Here is a 19,999-nt window from a genome sequence, read left to right as displayed (position 1 = left end):
TGATGCTTGTGCTTAACCCAAGGTGTTATGCAACAACACAGCACTGCAATCTATGCCGAAGTGATGTTATTGATACTCATGTACCAATTGATCATATATATGTAAATAATGTTCATAATCGTAATAATGTACATTCATTCAGTCCGAGCAAGAAATATATTGGTGCTCCTGTACAATGTTATGCCAATTCTGTATCCACATTTCATATCTTGATATTATTATCAGGTGATGTGAATCCGAACCCAGGCCCTGTCACACGTAGTAAGGCCCATTCGGATCCTGATCCTGACACAAACTGTCTTTCAGTGTCATACAAATATGACAGTAAAACACTTCACTCTCTCAATACCTGTTCTAATTCTACACTCTGCTGTAATCAGAACAAAGAAGTTTGTAATACGATCATGTCTTTAGGTATAACTAGAAGACAAAAGACACATCGAGGTAGGAAGGGTGGCCGTGACCGTTTTAATGACAACATAAAATTTGGTATGCTTAACTGCCGTTCTGTGCGTAATAAAACTACCCAATTTCATGAATTTGTCCTCGATCACCGACTCGACTTCACATGTGTCTGCGAAACCTGGCTTACCACGTCCGATGATGCTGCAACTGCTGACCTCTGTCCACGAGGATATCTCTTCAAGCATCACCCCAGATCAACCAAGCGCGCTGGTGGAGTCGGGTTCCTCTACAAGGACAGTCTTCATGTTGATATTGGCCCAACAGGACAATTTGACACCTTCGAATCCCTGTCTGGAACTTTGTCTCATCCCGGCTCCAAGCAGGTCGACATCATCGTCGTCTACCGTCCTCCTGGATTTCAGGGATTTTCTCAGTTTCTCATTGATTTTTCAGCATTTGTTGATGAGAGACTGTGCAATCCTTTCTCCATCTTGATCACGGGGGACTTGAACATACACCTGGATAAGACTTCGTCTCCGCACACTCTTAAGTTTCTGGATCTCATCAGCAGCCATGGTCTCTCCCAGTTGGTCACATCCCCAACTCACGACAAAGGTCATATTCTTGACGTTGTCCTCGTCCGGAACTCGGACAAGCTACCGATCTCCAAACCGAACATTATTCCAGGTATTTCAGACCACGCTGCTATCACCTGTGTAATTCGCTCTTGTAGATCAAATCGTGTCAATAGAGCATATACCTCACGCAACATCAAAGATATCAATAGAAAGTCTCTTATAGAAGATGTCGCGGAAAGCAATATTATTTCCCCATCCTCCGTGTCTGAGAATATCGACTCGGCTACCAACCGCTACAACACCATCCTAAACTCACTTCTCGATATTCATGCCCCTGCCAAGACCCGCAAAGTGAGAGATCACCGAGATAGCCCCTGGTACAACAGCGAGATAACCGTTGAGAAACGCAAGCGTCGACAGCTCGAGCGACGATGGCGATCAAACGGCAAGCTCTGCATAGACAGACAGATGTTCCAAGCGCAACGAGAGGTTGTGAATCATCTTGTTGAAAGCGCCAAGAAATCCTACTATGTTGGGCTAATCAACATGTGTGGTAATGATACTAAGAAACTCTACTCCACCGCTAACCGTCTCCTCAATCGTAAACAGGACTCTCTACTCCCAAGGCACACCGATAGTCAAGAACTGGCCCAGAGATTCATCCACTTCTTCCACTCGAAGATACATAAAATTCAGAACAGCCTTACCCCAGATCTTACACCTGTCGATCCTGTCACATCAGCTTCCTTCCATACGATCCGGTCAACGACTCCTGACGAGATAAAATCACTACTTCGCAGATTACCAGCCAAATCTTGCCATCTAGATCCCATCAATACTGTTCTCATCAAGGAATGCAGCTCTACATTCGCTAGTATTATTACCTATATTGTTAATCTAAGTATTGATCAGGCATGTGTACCTTCTGTCCTTAAAACGGCTCACATCCTTCCTATCCTGAAAAAACCCAATCTTGACCCCCAACCCCGCAGTGTCCTTTGAGTAACTATCGTCCGATTTCTAATCTTCCATTCCTTTTCAAAATATTAGAGCGAGTAGTTTTTTCACGATTATTAGACTATTGCATAGATAACAACCTCCTTGATCCCTTCCAGTCTGCTTACCGCCCCCATCATAGTAATGAAACCCTCCTCACAAATGTTACCAATCATGTTCTCCACGAGATGGATAAGGGAAAAGTGACTGGTATGATACTCCTTGATTTGTCAGCAGCATTCGACACCGTTAATCACACAGTCCTAATCAACACTCTCATATCTCTCGGTGTCAATGGTAAGGCACTTCAATGGTTTAAATCATACCTTACACTTCACTCCCAGGCAGTAAGGATAAACGGTTGCCTTTCTGATTTTTTACCACTTAAATGCGGAGTGCCGCAAGGCTCTGTGGGCGGGCCCACCATGTTCATGTTATATCTAACAGGTCTTAGGAATATTTTCCTTCAGCACTCACTCTCTTATCATATCTATGCTGACGATATTCAAATATATACGTCATTCAAACCCAATCAGAGCGATGCAGCTAGCGCTATCCACAATCTTGAGCGATGCGTTGACGATGTCCATATCTGGTTGAACTCACATTCACTTAAATTAAACCTTGCAAAATGTGAATTTATCATGTATGGATCCAAACCTCAATTCAGTCACGCTCGCCGGGCATGTAGTGTCCTTATCTACTGCCTGCCGTAATCTAGGTATTTTTCTTGATTCCCAAATGACAATGTCCACACAGATTCAACGTATCTCTCAATCAGTTCGCTATCAGTTACGCAACCTAGGCTTCATCCGTAAATACCTCACCCGCAATGCCACAGAAAAAATCACCCATGCTCTAATATCATCTCGACTAGATTTCGGAAATGCCCTAATGTTTGGTTTACCTCAAAATGCTCTTGCAAAACTTCAAAAATTACAGAATGCTGCTGCGCGTATAGTGACCCTCACCAATAAGCACAGCCACATCACACCCGTTCTGAAATCGCTACACTGGCTACCTGTTGAACAACGCGTTATTTTTAAGATTCTTTTATTACTCTTTCACTGTACACATGGATCCGCTCCTCTCTATAACATCTCCTTGATACACCAATATGCCCCTTCTAGATCTCTTCGTTCTCAAGACTCTGGTTTGATGGTTATCCCTAAAATCAAAACAAAGTGGGGGGAACGTACATTTGCCTATGCTGGGCCATCCGCATGGAATTCTCTTCCTCGGACCATTAAAGATAGTAGCTCTGTTGAAATGTTTAAATCTAATCTTAAAACCTATATGTTCAATTTGGCCTACAATTGATATTTATCCCTTCTATTTGTCTTCAGCACTTTTAATCTAAATACTTTTCCTTCTTTTTCACCTCTACTTTGCACTAGTGCGCCTAGAGCATTTGATATTCTTATGGATTTGGCGCCATACAAATCATATATATTATTATTATTATCACCAATACTTGTTCCAAATTGTCATGACAAGTCTCTTAGGGTGTGTTTATGCTTCCATTGCGAGGACAGAATCAGCGATTTCAAACGTTGATTCAAAATGAGGATCGTAAATGTGGTTCTGGGAGTGCTATTTATGCTTAAGTTTTTAGAGCATATCATGATATCCAGCTGGCTTCGCATCGTAAAGCGAGGTCGAATTGGACGCGCCTTTTATTTCTTTCCGATTGTTATTACGTGGAGATACATGGAGCAATACGACTGTATTTGCCCGCGGATTTTCATCTCACCGGAAGCATGTACCAAATGACGTCATTGAAACACGTGTACGATCGTAGTTCTGTTTATACTTCCCCAGAAAGCCTGATTCTGGTCAAACGACGTTTACATACGCACCTTTTTGTGAGTTTACGATCAGCGTTTTGAAACAGCGTTTAAATGAAAGTAAGCATGGATGCAACCGTGTTTTGGACTAATCACGTTTGGAAACGCTGATTCTGGCCTGAAAAGTGGAAGCATAAACACGGTCTAAGTTCACATTTCGATGTCTGCTTTTCCAAATATTGCGAGGGGTAACGTCTGTATTTTGACTGCTATCTCGAAGACATCGATCATTCTAATCCTCAGTCAAACATCGTTCGCTCGCATTATTTGGTTACTAATTTCATTCCATATCAACATTACAGCGTACGGAGAATCCAAGCAATCCGCGAAGCGATGTCTACGGATTAGATCAACGAAGTCAAGATCGAAATATGAAAAACAGCTGTTCCCGATCACGATATTTTGAAAAGCAGTTGGTATATTGACATCGAAATGTGACTGCGAGACTTGTCATGACATTTGGGAACAAGTATTGGTGATGAGGTATGCTGGTAATCGGCCGGTGCGAAACTGCATTAGCGACACTTTTCCAAGTATTGCAAGCGGTAATAGCTGTATTTTGACTGTGATCTTGAGGACATAGTTCATTCGAATTCTTTAGTCAAACATCGCTTCGCTTGGCTTCACCGCTCACCGTCATGTTGATTTGGACTGAAGTTACGCGACTAAAGATTCACATGCGGCATGCTGGCAGTTCGTTCGCCACATGTTCGCATGACTTGGTTGCTTACTTCAGTCAATATTCACATTACGGCGCATGGCGAATCCAGGCGATCCGCGAAGCGATGTCTACGGATTAGATCAACGACGTCGAGAATCGAGATCAAAGCCGAAATACAGCCATTCTCGATCACAATATTTTGAAAAGCAGTGGGTATATTGACATCGAAATATGACTGAGAGACTTGTCATGATATTTGGGAACAAGTATTGGTGATGAGGTATGCTGATAATCGGCCGGTGTGAAACTGCATTAGCGCCAGATCGGCAACGACAACCTTACTAAATAGTAAATATTTATGACACCTCCAAACCTTCAACCTGTCAACTTCTTTCTTAATGAAAGACGGTTGTGGCATCACATGGAAATCCAAGAGGCTCCAAGAGAGCACCGAGGGGTGCATTACGTGCCGCCGTGTACAATCTCAACAATTGCATGGCAATCCCTTCGACCGAAGTTTGTGCAGGCTCCTCTCCACTTCACTACCGCTATACTACGCTCCACCTACTCGAACTTCGAGACCATGAACTCGATCTGATATTCTGGGTGACGGAGGTGGGATTTTATGAGGGGGGGGGGTGGAATATAAAATTCATGCAACTTCTTGATTTTTTTAAAAAGAATTAAAGGTAATACTCTTACTTTACACAAAGTTTCACTTCTTTTCCATGCTTTTATCAGTCTCAAAATTGGTGATTTAGAGCCAACATAAAGTTCCTCACACATATACATGTTCATAATTCGCTGCCAATTTCAAAACATCGCATGCGGATGCAATATGCACGAGGTACCGGGTCTGGTCCGAGCTCAGACCTGACTGGCCTCATGCGCATGCGATGTATTGAAATTGGCAGCGAAATATTGATACGTGTGAGGAACTTCATGTTGGCTCTAAATCACCAATTTTGAGACGGATAGAGGCATTAAGAAGAAGTGAAACTTTGTGTACAGTAAGAATATTAGTTTTAATTGTTTTTAAAGAACGTGATGTTGCATGAATTTTATATTTTCCCCCATAAAATCCCACTTTTTGTCACTCGGAATATCAGATCAAGTTCACGGTCTCAAGTTTGGGTAGGTGGAGCGTAGTGTAGCGATAGTGAAGTGGAGTGGAGCCTGCATGAACTTCGCTCGAGATAGGCAATCCCGCAAATTCAAAAAAAGTTTTATGAAATCAAGTCCGGCCTTCTATGAACATGACAAACTTGCAAAAAGATGTGAAGTCAATTCACCCTAAATATCATCAATATCCCTCAAATAGCTTCATTTAAGCGCTAATTTCTCTTTTCGTTGATAAAAATTTCCGAAATTTTTTATCTAATTAGCTAAAGGACGCATGATTTATCTTCATATTAAAGACACTTCATAGAAAAGACTATGCACAAAGACTATTTTACATGTAAATCGATGCAAAGCATTACGCGATGTCGGCAAAGTGTCCAATCTTTATTGTAAAGACTTTAGCGACAATAACAGACTGTGAGTAAAGTTAAAATGCTCCTCTACTTTTAATGTTTTCATTCACTTTATGTTTATTATTAAAAAATAAGACTCTTTGCACTTGAATTGTAACACTGAAATATGGGAATGAAGAAGTTTTATCATCATGAATTTTTATTAATCTGCAAACAGAATTTTACTATGTCACTCAAATTCATTTCATTTCATTAAAGATTCAAAGAGGGATCTCTGGATGATCGAGCAGCAAGTCCAGCATTATGTGGGAAAGATACTACAGGTGTACACAGAAAAGGCCATGTTCATGTCAGGACACGGTTAGAGTTCATAAAAGGTGATTATGTAGGCATTCACTTCAGTTGATATTATAATTGCAAAATTAAGCAGATTGTATTCATGCAGTGGCATACAGTGAAGTTGAAAATCCTTGTTAGGAGAGGTAAATTTATTTATTAAAAAGTTTCAATATGTGCTTATGACAATTTGTTTGCATTATAAAGGAGCGCCTTTAGCACTTAACAAGGTGGAAATGTGCGCAATATAAATATCCTATATTATTATTAAATTGTTTGTCACTCTTGAATATTCGGCTAAGTTTGCTTCATAAGCAAGAACGTGCTAAGAGAGATAGCCGCAAGGACCACATGGTCGGATAGGTATGTACTTGTACAAAGAGATCTAGATGGTGGCAAAAACCTTAAAGGGGTGGTCTGGTCTGAAAATACATCTTTATTTATAGAGTAGAATTCACTGAGCAAAATGCCGAAAATTTCTTTAAAATCGGATAAAAAATGTTTAAGTTATCAAAGTTTAAAGTTTAACAATATTTTGTGGAAACAGTCGTTATGAAAATTCATTAGATGGGCTGATGATGTCACATCTCCACTTTCTGTTTTTTTTTATGTTATTACATAAAATCATATTTTTTTTCATTATTTCATACTTGTGTGAAGAGTATGTCTCCCTTATAATGAAATAAGTTGCAGTAATATTATATCGAATGCACTAAATCAGTTGTCAATCCAATTTTTCTAGTTCTTGGTGGAAATATTTTAAATAAACTCAATTTCCTATAATAAAATACAAAAGAACAAGTGGAGATGTGACATCAGCCCACCTAATGAATATTCATGATGACTGTTTTCACAAAATATTGCTAAACTTTAAAATTCAATAACTTCGTTATTTGTTATCCTATTTTGATGAACTTTCGGCATGTTGCTCAGTGAATTCTATTCTATTTATCAAGCTCTTCATTTTTCAGCCCGGATCACCCCTTTATTTCTTTTATTTAATGTTGATGTTATCGTAATGGTAGATGTTTTTCTTTCTACAGATAAAGCTGCCTCATGCTATACAGACGTGGATAAAAACTACTTAGGGAGGCTGCCAAAACAAGCTGTCCAATGAATGATGACTACTCAAGAGGAGCCAGAAAGTTGATTAAGGTCTAAGTAGAAATGTATTGAAAATCGTAAAAATGGAGAATCATATATCAAATTTAGGGAGAAAATAAGGAGAACACGATGGTGTACATCATTTATCATGGAGACCAATGAGACTCAGTTAATTGATAGTTTAAAGTTCTCTATCTGAATGCTTCAAACACGCAGAATTGCGTCCGCAAAATTGGGGATTTTTTAATGACATCACTGTCTGTATGAGAGGCGTGATTGGCTCTCCCACGTGAAGCTCCACTTGCTTGCAAAACCTGTTGCGAGGGTACGTTTTCTCCACACTGTCAGTGAATACTTCGATCCCGAAATGAAAGACACCCCAGAATTTTATCTAGATTTGGATTTTTGGTGACAGCCCGCTAGACCGAAGGTCCGCGAGACCGAGGGTCCGCGAGACCGAGGGTCCGCGAGACCGAAGGCCCGCGAGGCCGAAGGTCCGCGAGACCGACTTTTTTTCCCTTCATCGGTTGCCGGTTGAAAGCTTGATATTCCAAGCATTTTGGTAACAATGATTGAGATGGGTAACTAAAAGAACAATTGACGCAAGCGCGCGAGCTGAAAATTTTGATATTTCGATCTGAAAAAATTGACAGTTTAATGGACTTTTTAATAAAGAACAAGATGTATATCCAACCAAATATTATTGCAAATCGAAGCGGGAGTTTTTTTTAGGCTTACCTGAAAACGGGACATTCTATTCACCTATTCAATCATGAAAAGTATGGGTTTATTGCTAAAGAAGTGATGCGAGCGCGAAACGCGAGCTGAAAATTTTGTTATATTCCACTGTGAAAAACGGATATTTTGAGCACGATTTTGAATACAGAACGAGTTGTGCATCTCAATTTCGCTTGCCGATTTCTGTCTAACATTACAATCTTATTTTATTTTTACACATCCGGAATTATTGGGGGGGGGGGGGTAAAACGATATGTTTGCCCCCCATCCCCCAGGATCGACGCCTCTGATCGTAAGTTTATACTGTAAGTTGCAGAAACACCCCCTCCCTGCACCACACCCCCCTACAGAGACGTTTCGCGCGCGCAGTACGTGTTTCGCACCACCGCTAGGGCGGTGGTGAGCAGGCGCGTGCTCGCATTATATGTTGGTGAGATATGTGTCTCTTTCTCATGAGTCATGAAATCCTAGCAACGCCAATGATTCTATATAGTTACCGGGAATTATTTGGCACCCCCCCCCTCGTTAACAGGCACCTGTTACGCCACTGCAACGAGGCGTCTTAAACCACTCGACCGCGCTGAAGGGAAAAAAGTCGGTCTCGCGGACCTTCGGTCTCGCGGGCCTTCGGTCTCGCGGACCCTCGGTCTCGCGGTCCCTCGGTCTCGTGGACCTTCGGTCAAGTGGTCGGACCCCGTTCATGAAATGTGGACATCAAAGTAATCACGTATCACTGATCATCCAGCACAAATCCAAGGTCACATGATTGAGGTCAAATGTCTTTAAGGGTCAGTGAAGGTAGTATTATATTATTATTATATTTTGTGAATAATTATATGAGAGTTTTCAAAGTCAACACTGCAACTATATTGAATTGCATAATTCAGACTGCCAGAGGCGTTCTGTTTGTTTCCCTTTATGATTCATTAGATAACAGAGGATATATTTGGGATGGAATTGAATTGCCAAACTGCTGCAGATGTTGTACGAGAATTGACCTCATCCAAGGATACTGGTGAAGTTGATCCAATCCAATGGCATGTGGATCTCCATTGTAGCAGTGAAGTATGTTTAATCTGGTCTGTACAATATATCAGTTGTTATTTTTTTTGCTTGCATGGATCTTTTAAACGGGAAAAAACAAACAGTACAGAGGGCGGTTTTTTATAATAATGATGATGATAATGATAATACATATAATAATAAAATACTACTACTAATAATGATAATAATGATAATAATAATAATAATAAAGTTATATTTCTATTCAAATGATAATATTCAATTCAAATTTTCACATAGAATAAACAAATAAAAGAGAACACTACCATACATGTAATTACACTTCTGTAAGATTGAAATGTTTGAGATGCTTCCTCATATTATTGATCCTTTACAAAAGATTTAGATGGGCTTTCACATATGGAAAGTCATTTTTTTGGTCATTGCGCAACCATCAACCGAGATCTGAAGGGGGGGGGGGTAGTCACTTTAGCCCCGTAGTAAAATCATATACTGTAGATATGTAGAGAGAGATATAGATAGATGGACAGAACTTTCCTGGAGAAGAGCTCCTGGGAAGATAGGTTCCTTTATTCTTGAATACCTGGTAGCATGATATCCAAATGACAACACATATGAGGATACTGGTGACTCTGATTGACAAAGAACAAATACTGTGTTTAAGGTGATCAACAAACTTATCCTGTTATATTTTATGTTAGAAAAAACTGAAGAGAGTAGGCCTCCTGTATGATGAACATCGGTCTTACTTCCATCTATCTAAGCCTGAGAATGAGTCTCACCCACAGACATGTCCAGGTGGACTACTAAGAGTTCATGATTCTGATCATTACAAGCTTACTGTCAACTTCATCCCATCACATTCTGGCCTTTTCAAGCAGTGGCTTGTCTTTGACTTTGGTGAGAAAATACACTTCTATTATACTACCATACAAAAGCTCTTTTACCTTAATAACCCTAAAATGCCTGAGGAAATATGTGACCCTTTGAGATTTTACCGATCAATCTGCTGCACGAAATGTTTTTGACTTTGCTACTTGCTTACTTTAAGTATTGTGCAAGTTTTGAGACCAGATTTGAAATACTTGAGTTTGTAGTTCTGAAGTTGAGCAACATTAATATCAGATTTGAAATTGCTCCAAAATGTAAATTCTTATGCAAATCCAATGCAAAGGCTGTGTAAAGCCAAAAGTAGTAAATATATCATTATTTGTTACTATTAGTTACTAAAAGCAATTGATTTTACATTATTTATGAATGAAATAGTATCGGCGATGATTTCCATAAAAAACAACGAAATACATAAGAAAAAAAACTGCTTTCGGAAAAACAAATCCGATACCAATTGTTTAAATGACATTATCAGAATACATGTACTTCAGAAAGTCTTTGAATGGAACATTAGCAGTACGGGCCCATGTTTAGTTAATTGTACACATAGGTTAGCAATGTTAATTCTGTAAAAGTTATTTTTGAGAAAAATAACCATACAGCCTTACAGATTCCATCACACTCTACCCCTGTGTGAATATTTGCCATGCTCGTGCGAACAATAGCCCCCCCCCCCGGCTATTAAATGGGTAAAAATAATCCATCTCTAATATCAAAAGATAATATGGATATGCACATAATGGCATGGGGAGGGGGCTGATTCAGCCACCCCTTAGACCATGGCCAGTTAAGCTAGTTTAGTCCCTGGCCTTTCTATCCCCCTCTAGGCTATCCAATACTATCTAAGTATAATATTTGCCAGAATATGTTTGAATAAACTTCTCAATATTTATGAGAAAATAATTTCACATTTTCACAATCACAATTAAGGTGATCGGCCATGCCTTGCCTTGAAGCTCTCTGTGAACTTTGGCTCTCAATGTGAAATGAAAGATTTTGAGTTTAAAGAGCAGACAATCAACACAGCAGATCTGTGGAATGAGACCAACAGTAAGATCATCAAATGTTCACAAACAGATGAATGGACTAAGAAGTCAGTTTTGCTCTATTCCCTTCAGGGTTTTTGTCCTTTGGAAATGTTACCCATGGCAGAATATGAATGTTTTATCTGACATTTTCCTTTCTGAAAAAAGAATTGTCATACTTATTCATTTTTGTCTCGCCCACCAGAGGTGAGGGCGAGACTTGGGGATCCAAATGTCGGCTGTCGTCTGTCTGTTACAAACCTTATGACACATAACTCCGCAACCATAAGTCATTTTTTAACCAAACTTGGATGGTAGATGGACTAGGGGGACCTGCATGTTATGGTGCAGTCGGAGGTCACATGGTACGGTCAAAGTTAAAAGTTTACATGCAAGACTCTCTTATGACACCTAACTCCGCAACTGTAAGTCATTTTTCAACCAAACTTGGATGGTAGATGGAATCGGGGGACCTGCATGTTATGCTGCAGTCTGAGATCACATGGAAAGGTCAAAGGTCATTTTCAGGTCAACGTTAAGGTTTACATGCAAAACTCTCTTATGACACCTAACTCCGCAACTGTAAGTCATTTTTCAACCAAACTTAGATGGTAGATGGACCTGGGGACCTGCATTTTATGGTGCAGTCGGAGGTTACATGGAAAGGTCAAAGGTAATTTTCAGGTCAACGTTAAAGTTTACATGCAAGACTCTCTTATGACATGTTACTCTGCAACAGTAAGTCACTTTTTAATCAAACTTGGGTTGTAGGTGTACAGAGGAGACCTGCATGTTATTGTGTCACATGGTATATGGTCAGACAATAGGATTGATAAATGATTTGCATTAGGTATTTATTGCCGCAACTTATTTTGTCATAATGGAGACACATCATTTACATACATGTATGAAAATATGAAAAAAAAATTTTATGAATAACGTAAGAAAAGGGAAAGTGATGATGTGACATCAGCCCACATAATGAATATTCATGACGATGTGCATATAACTGTTTTCACAAAATGTTACTATAAAATTTAATAGCTTCACTATTTGCTATCCGATGTGGATGAAATTTTCAGCATTTTGCTCAGTGAATTTTATTTTAATTTATTTACATAAAATATTTTCAGCCCGGACCACCCCTTTAAATACATAGTCTTGGTGAACATTTGATATGCAACAGTGAAAACTGCATTGGTCAGATATGTACTACAGTAATATGACCATATTGAGCTATAGGCCTGTGTATGCATGTACAATGCAATAGTTCGACTGTCCAGTAAGCATACTATGGTCTTGCAGAGGGCCCAGATATCTAACCCAACAAATATTAAGCTTGTTGTTTTACCCTGTTGTTTAATGTGATATATTTGCAGTGTGAAATGCTCTCATCGCAATGTTTTGTGACTTTGTTCTCCTGCATATCTGTCATGTACCTTGGCCTAGTTACGGTTAAAATTTCATGAATATTGGATGTAAAATAACATATTACCGGTAACTATATTTGGAAGTTTTGCTGACATGTAGCTAAAAAAGGAATTGAGAAACACATCGGCATGTAAAATAGAGAATGATGTCACACGCTCAGTATTTTGTTTGTAATTCATTATATAAATATATAATTCAATATTTGCAGAATTGATAATAATATAAAGAAAACTCTTATTAGGTTTCAACCACTGATCTCTCCCCTAACTGGATATGCGGGGAGGGTCCTTTGTTTGAAGCCCACGAGTTCTATTGTCCGCCATACCAGTTCCCCCAAAAGGAACGCGATCGCTCCATTACCATGTGCATTGTGAGCGATACGCTAGCTGTCTGCACACTGAAGCTCTCATTGCTTTTCATACAAAACTTCATATATTTAAGGTGCCAGAATTCGCAATTTTATTGAAACCATGGTACTTTCCCAGTATACATTTCGGAAACGTAATTTTTAAGGGGTTGGTGCCTTTTTCACCTAAGGAGGAATATATGAAATCCTTGACTTGTCTAGGGGTATTTTGGAGGTTTGCCAAATAACATCTTAGGATCGACATGGCGAGGACTTTCTAGGTTATGCAAGCTTATAACGCTGGGCTTGAAACCCCCTTTAATTTAAGTCCACCCCACCCCCCCCAAAAAAAAAAAAAAAAGTGTAACACCGAAAAATTAATCGCTTAATTGAAACTTTAAAAATATAACTTTCATATTTTACTTCTGATTTTGAGCATTATTGTGTGTTTTTTCTCTCTATTCAAATAATCGTTTCCATTTAAAGAACAAGTCCACCCCAACAAAAACTTGATTTGAATAAAAAGAGAAAAATTCAACAAGCATAACACTGAAAATAATTTCATCAAAATCGGTTGTAATATGAAAGTTATGGCATTTTAAAGTTTCATTTCACAAAACAGTTATATGCAAATCTCAATTACTATTCCATTATTTTAACATTTTGTGCTTCCGGCAAGGAGGTCCTAATCGTCAAATCGTAAAAATTGAAATATTGTATCATTCAAACTATAAAACACAAAAGAAAATATTGAGTAACATCATCGACTCTCTCATTTGGATGTAACTGGCTCGTTTATATCACTATTAAAAAAAAATAAGCGAAACTTTGAAATGTCATAACTTTCTTATTTTACATCCGATTTTAATGAAATTTTCAGCATTGTGCTTGTCTGATTTTTCTCTATTGATTCAAATCAACATTTTTCTGAGGTGGATTTGACCCGTTCTCTCTCTCTCTCTCCTTCTGTCACATCGATCGACCGCCCTCTTCAATTATCCTATACCCAGTTTGTTTATATAGGCAGTGGGGGGGGGGGGGATCTTGTCCCCCTAAATTCTAGGTGGGGGACAGACCCCTAAAAATTTATGTTGACAACTTTTTTTGTTCTTTTTGCTTGTCAGTTTTTTTTCTGCATCCCCCCTAAATTCAGGTGGACCCCCCTAAAATCGTTGTGGTCCGCCCTAAAATTCTGGTTGATAACATTTTTCTGATGCTTGTCAGATTATTTTTCTTGCGTCTCCCCCTAAATTTCTGGTTGATAACCCCCCCCCCCTTTTTTTTGCTCCACCGAGACATTTTTTTCTTGGAAGACATTCGGCATCTCAAAATAAGTTCTGTGAAATTTCTGAAGTCTTCAGTCTCTGTAGCTTAATGTCTTTTTTACGTACTTTTTTTTTAAAATGAGTTCTTGGAAAAAATAATTCGATCTATTGTTGACAGAGAAATATCACAAATTCACATGCCACAAGTTACATAAGCCCTCTAAAGTCCTAGTCCTACCGTACATGTTCCTATAGCTTGTAAATTTTATTGTCCTTTCACAAATAAAAGATAAAATTATTAATCATTTTTTAACTCCTCCGAAACGGCAGATTTTCAGTCTTAACTTAAGTCAAGTTTCAGAATACAGGCTACACGGTCAGTATGTTCGTGTCTCATGATATTCTTAATTCTTCTGTCCAAACATGACTGATAAACTCATAAAACTTGGTAACATTTGTGAATATTAATACACTGAATATTTATTTGAATCATGGTTTAAATTCATCGCGCTTCCAGAGAAATCACAGCAATCGATAACCCCCTCCCCCTGGAGTTTTAAAGTTTTGGAAACTTGCTCTGGTAATTTAGAATTACCACACATGTATTTGAGCACATGGGACTACATAAAGTCTACAACTATGCAGTTCACCAGCTAGACTTCTGTGAAAAGTAATCCCCTTTTCTCTGTTTCCACGGTCGTCACGATAATTGCAATTATACGTGGCACAGGACGACATCTTAAACTTTGTATCAGGTATAAATTCACATTGAAAAGTGCTGTTATAAGAGTTGATCTGGTAAGTATAATTAAGAATTGACACTATTGCCGTGAACCAGACTCTACTCCGATTTTGGCTTTTTTGGGGGAACTCGGCGTGCGGAGGTACCAACTTCCGGTGCTTCAACACGGAATAGGCCAATCAGCGTTATTGTTCCCATCCAGATAGGGGAGAGATCAGTAGGTTTCAACAGGCTCAATTCCACATGTTCAGAGAGGAATCAAGCTTATGTCATACTACAATGGGGAGAAAACTAACATTCTGGTATTTCATATTAAACTTATTATACCAAATAGTGAAATATTGCAAGACAAGCAAATAGAAGTTTCAAAGGATCAACAGATAAGAAAATGTACGCGTATTATTGCTTCTCAGAAATTGTTCTGTGTGAATGCATGACTGTGGAAGATGTGATCATAATTCAATGTTTTGATTTTAATACTAGGTTGGAACAGCAATATCCGACACCTGGCCTAAACAGAGATCCAGCAATGATTGGAGATGTACAAAGTCTTAGCCGGAGTACATACAAACAATTCATGCATGATATGCTTACAGAGGAAGAGAGAGCTTGTATGGAGTTGGTGGCCAAGTAAGATTTTAGGATTATATTGTAGAAAAATTAAGATGATTAATGTATAGTATTCATGTAATTTCAGTCTGATGTGGTAATTAACTACAGATTGTTGTGTTGGATCCATAACGTGAAAGATTCATAATGCTTAGTAATTCTCAGGCGACTTTTGAGACCAAATTTGTAATCTCTGGATTTTGGATTTGTAAGTGAAAGACAGACACTGAATTGCTGAAAAAAGTGACTTCATGTACATATCCAATCCAATTCCTGTTTCTTGATTAAATTGAATTATTGTATCATCAGTTTTTGTCTCACCTGCATAGCAGAGTGAGACTACAGGCGCCACTTTTCTCACGGTGGCAGCAGTGTCAACATAAAATCTTAACCGGAGGTTAAGTTTTTGAAATGTCATCATATAATAACTTAGAAAGTATCTGGACCTAGTGAAAGTGAACATCACTATTCCATTTCATTAAATTATATTAAGGCATGTACACCCAATACGGGTGTAGTGTGAAAGATTTTACAATCCCAAAATGTGCCCATTGAAAAAAGAATACCTACATGTTTTTGTTTTGTTTGTATGAAACACCATCTCAACTATTGGATGGGCTGAAAATTTGAGGATATAATCTTACTTTATAGCTTTCTAATATCCAATACTCAATGCTGTATGTAAAGTAAGTGCTCAAACTGCTAATTATTATGCAAAATCATTCTTTATCCTCCCCTGATTAAAGTTTCAAATGTTCTCATTATTTACTATCAATAACTGGAATATACCCATTTGATTTGCTAGTTCATTACGATTAACTTGCGTGCCGAATATAGAGTACACAATTTTTCCTGCGCGCGCGCTGCATCTCCCTATTAACGCACTATCCCAAGATCATCGCGCAATTTGGCGTCCATATCCTCTTTTACTTTCGCCTGCGGTCGAGTTCAGTCGCAAAGCTAAGTACACTCCCAAAATTGCAATTCTGTTTGCTTTTTGGATACCTTTATTGTGCATACTTCCCTTATTTCAATCTTATTTCTTTAATTTAAGATTGTTGTTAGATTATCCCGTCGCGCGGAGCTTCCGTGATATTTATTTCACGTTTTTTGTTCGTGAGTTTGTTTTTTAAGATACGTTTCTCAACAGGCGGGTTGTCTTCACTTCTCCGCCCCATAGCTCCGCGCCTTCCTGCGTGTCACGGGCGTTGACTTCGCTCCTTTTTAATTCCTTTAATTCTTTTTATTCACTGACTTCTTCGTTTATACGACTCTCGTCGTGAATTTATTTGAAATATTTCTCCACAGATAGGTTCTGTAGGATGTCAGGAGCGTCGTATTTCAGTCTCGTTTCAGGTTCTTTGTTTCCTGTTTCGAATTAGTTGATTGTACTTTTGTTTCTTTTGTTTCAATTAATCCTCTGTTCTTGTGTTTATTAATTGAATTAATTAGTTAATTAATTAATTAATTAATTGATTCTTTTAATTCTTGACTTGCTCCTTTGCCTCGTCTTGAATTGAATTAATTTTATTTTCCTCTCCACAGCTTAGGCTATGCTGGACAGGTAGGGGCGTCGCCCTTTATTTGTTCTCAAACTTGTCTTCAACTTGTTGTTGTTCTTGTTTTGAGTTGATTGATTGTTCTCTTGTGTTTCAATCAATCTTTTATTCTTAATTGATTAATTGATCAATTGTTATTCAACCTTTGATTAATTGTTAATTAATCGCCCTTCTTGTTCTCAAACTTGTTTTCAACTTGTTGTTCTTGTTTTGAGTTGGTTGATTGTTCTCTTAGGTTCCAATCAATCTTTTATTCTTAATTGATTAATTGATCAATTGTTGATTAACCTTTTGGTTAATTGTTTAATTATTAATTAATTTTAATAATTATTTTATTAAAAAAAAACAGATCAGCTTAGGGCGTCCTTTTGCCGCCTATTACTTGTTTCTTTTTCGACCCTTGTCAAAAAAAAAAAAAAAAAATCCTTGTTTTTTTTTCTTAGCTGATCCTGCTCTTCGTCTTGGACTTAGACATTTTCTGTTTTTAATTAATTAACGTCATGTCAAGCCCTGCCCGCTCGTGTTATTAATTAAAAAAAAAACTTAACTTTGTTTTCTTAACTAAGTTTAAGAAGGTGATCCTGTTTTTTAACTGACTTATTAATTTGATTAATAATTTCTGGTATGGATCTTATTTTGTCACCTTTCTTGTCCACTCACCCCTCCACCCCCTCTCTGTTTTCGCCCCTACTTGTTCTTTTCAGCTAAGAACTTACCAGGTAGATGAGCTCTTCGACTCATCTCTTGATGACTCCAACCTGCCGCTGGGAGAGAACCAGACATGGTATTGTCCCTGTGATCAGCGGCGGTGAGTATGAGGGCAAGAGAGCGAGACCCTTTGCGTGGGGCTCTTTAGGGTGGAACCGTGGTTTGCGTCCACGTGCCCTGGAAAAGGAAGGGTGGAACCATGGAGTTGCGTCCACGTGCCCAACAGGGTGGAACCGTGGAACTGCGTCCACGTGCCCGAGCGTTTCAGTGTGGAACCGTGGCGCAGCGGCCACGTGCCTGAAAGGTGATAGCCAAGGCTCCCTCGACGGGACCTGAACCTACTTGGGGAGTGTTGTACTAGTATAGAAAACCTCACTCCTCCAGGGCTGCTTGACCCACCGGCTATCGGGTCCGACAAGTCCAGGTTAAGAGCGTGGGACTCTTTTCCTGGCACAGACTAGGTTCGATGCTTTGTCAGCCACCGTCAGGGAGCATTAGCAAAGGGCTACCAGCCCCTAGTTGCTAGAGACACGTGAGCTTGACCCCGTCAATCTCACGATTAACTGATCAGGGTGGAACCGTGGAATTGCGTCCGCGTGCCCTTTAAGGTGGAACCATGAAATTGCGTTCATGTGCCTGAACGGCTTGATCAGATTGGGTGACTTTCTCATGCGAGATATCATGTCCCCCTCCCTGTCTCTTGTGCCCTCTTCTGCCCCCCCCCCCCGGCGGGGGCCGCTCAGAAGAGGAAGAAGAAGAAGAAGAAGAAATTCTTGGTCGCTAATCCCGCTTTGCGGACAGACCTATCTTTCTGATTCTTGTGCCGATGGCCAGGCGTCGTAACTTCATGTTACAACAGAACGCCCTCGAGTATCACGGATCTTTATCTCCATACTCCCTGTCAGCTAAAACCGCCGTATCGAGCACCGGGCAGGTCAAGCAGACAGTCGCCATCTCGCACCTCGGAGAGTCACCAGCAATATCATGATTCGCCGGCTCACACACCTGCAAGGGAAATTCCCGCTAATACACAGGTGTTATCGACATACGGGCGTCGCCCTCCATTATGTCACCAGACTCCATATAATTGTGGGTCAGGCGTCGCAACTCTCATGTTGTTTCATACTACCATGAGCATGCAGTGCGGGTAATTCACCCACGCTTCATATCAGCTTCAGCCGCCTTGCTAAGCACTGTGTGGTTCAAGCAATCACCTGTCCTCTCACACCGGGCATTTATTGAAACGCTGTTCACCTATACGGTGACCCCCGTTTCTATGCAGGTGCTTCCGACATACGGCTTTCAAGCATCAACATGTCGGCAAGCTCTCGGTGACCGACGACTGGACGTTGCATCCGTACGGGTTGCATCTATGCGTCCCGAGCATTACGAGTTCTTACCCTCGTGTTCTCCGTCATTATAAGACCGCCGCGGTCTTATTGCCGGTGTCGGGTATTGAGCGGATTGAGATTTCTCTCGCCAACCCGCACTCCGGGGAGCCATCGGCGAGTTTACCTGCATGGGTATCCCCCATTATTATGCAGGTACTCCCGAATTCGCCCTCTACGTCAAATTCTCGTACGGCTACGGCTGTTTCAGCGGTAACTCTCTCCATTCTACCCCCTAAGCGGGCCTGTAGATTGGAGGTAAGGATTTCTTACATACCGCATGCCGCCCTTCTCTCATGAGAATGTTTGGCTGCTTTTGAGAGGGCAACCTATCACGCCCGTGGACCGTCTGCCCAGGCGACGGGACTGTCGGTTTTTGGCCTGAACCTCACTTTCTATTCGAAAGTAAGGGTGCCCTGTCTTACTCAACTCCTACTCTTGTAAGGTCAGAGTCAGGGCTAGTACAGACACCCGTCCTCCAGCGATCGCCGCTGTAGAGAGGGCGACTCCGATATGAGCACCATCACCGCTCAGCGGTATGTCTCACTATCTCGTAGCTCTCCGAGCTTATGAGTATGTATATCGGATCTGAATGTCACGGCGATTAAAAGTTCTCCTGTGCTTAGTAATCGCTATGCCTTCACCACCTGGTGCATTATGGTTATTTTAACCTATTTGTCTCGTATTCGGGCGGCTCGTACGAGCCCTGCCCGAGCTGCCATCACCGGTCGTCCCCCGGACACCGCCGGCAGCACCCGCACCGAATACCTGGAGGGAATCAGCTATTCATATGCTAGATATCCCTCCTGTTGACATTCACAGCTATTCCCCGAGTCTTTCCCGGTCGGGTAAGCATCATCTCGGAGGAAAGA

At 40.1% G+C, this 19,999-nt stretch overlaps 2 protein-coding genes across 2 annotated transcripts in view; both read left to right on the top strand.

Annotated features, from left to right (window-relative positions):
* Positions 1-404: 404 nt before the first annotated feature.
* LOC121405554 lies at positions 405-1,985 on the top strand. Its single transcript, XM_041597644.1, has one exon. It carries the CDS (start codon positions 405-407, stop codon positions 1,983-1,985), a length of 1,581 nt encoding a protein of 526 aa, XP_041453578.1.
* Positions 1,986-9,036: 7,051 nt separating this feature from the next.
* The window catches only part of LOC121423688 (helicase with zinc finger domain 2-like), a 62,506-nt gene continuing 51,543 nt past the window's right edge, over positions 9,037-19,999 (top strand). The window contains exons 1-3 of the mRNA XM_041622847.1: positions 9,037-9,205; positions 9,865-10,063; positions 15,347-15,493. Of these exons, the coding sequence (XP_041478781.1) occupies positions 15,393-15,493 (101 nt within the window). The 5' untranslated portion in view covers positions 9,037-9,205; positions 9,865-10,063; positions 15,347-15,392. The remainder of the gene's footprint in view (positions 9,206-9,864; positions 10,064-15,346; positions 15,494-19,999) is intronic.

Source organism: Lytechinus variegatus, chromosome 1 (assembly GCF_018143015.1).
Source record: "Lytechinus variegatus isolate NC3 chromosome 1, Lvar_3.0, whole genome shotgun sequence".
Classification (NCBI taxonomy): Eukaryota; Metazoa; Echinodermata; class Echinoidea; order Temnopleuroida; family Toxopneustidae; genus Lytechinus; species Lytechinus variegatus.
Note: the sequence above shows the minus strand (reverse complement) of the source record. Positions and strands in the feature narration are given on the sequence as shown.

Coding starts and splice junctions, on each gene's coding strand:
- LOC121405554 (XM_041597644.1), top strand. CDS start 405: ATGTCTTTAGGTATAACTAGAAGACAAAAGACACATCGAGGTAGGAAG.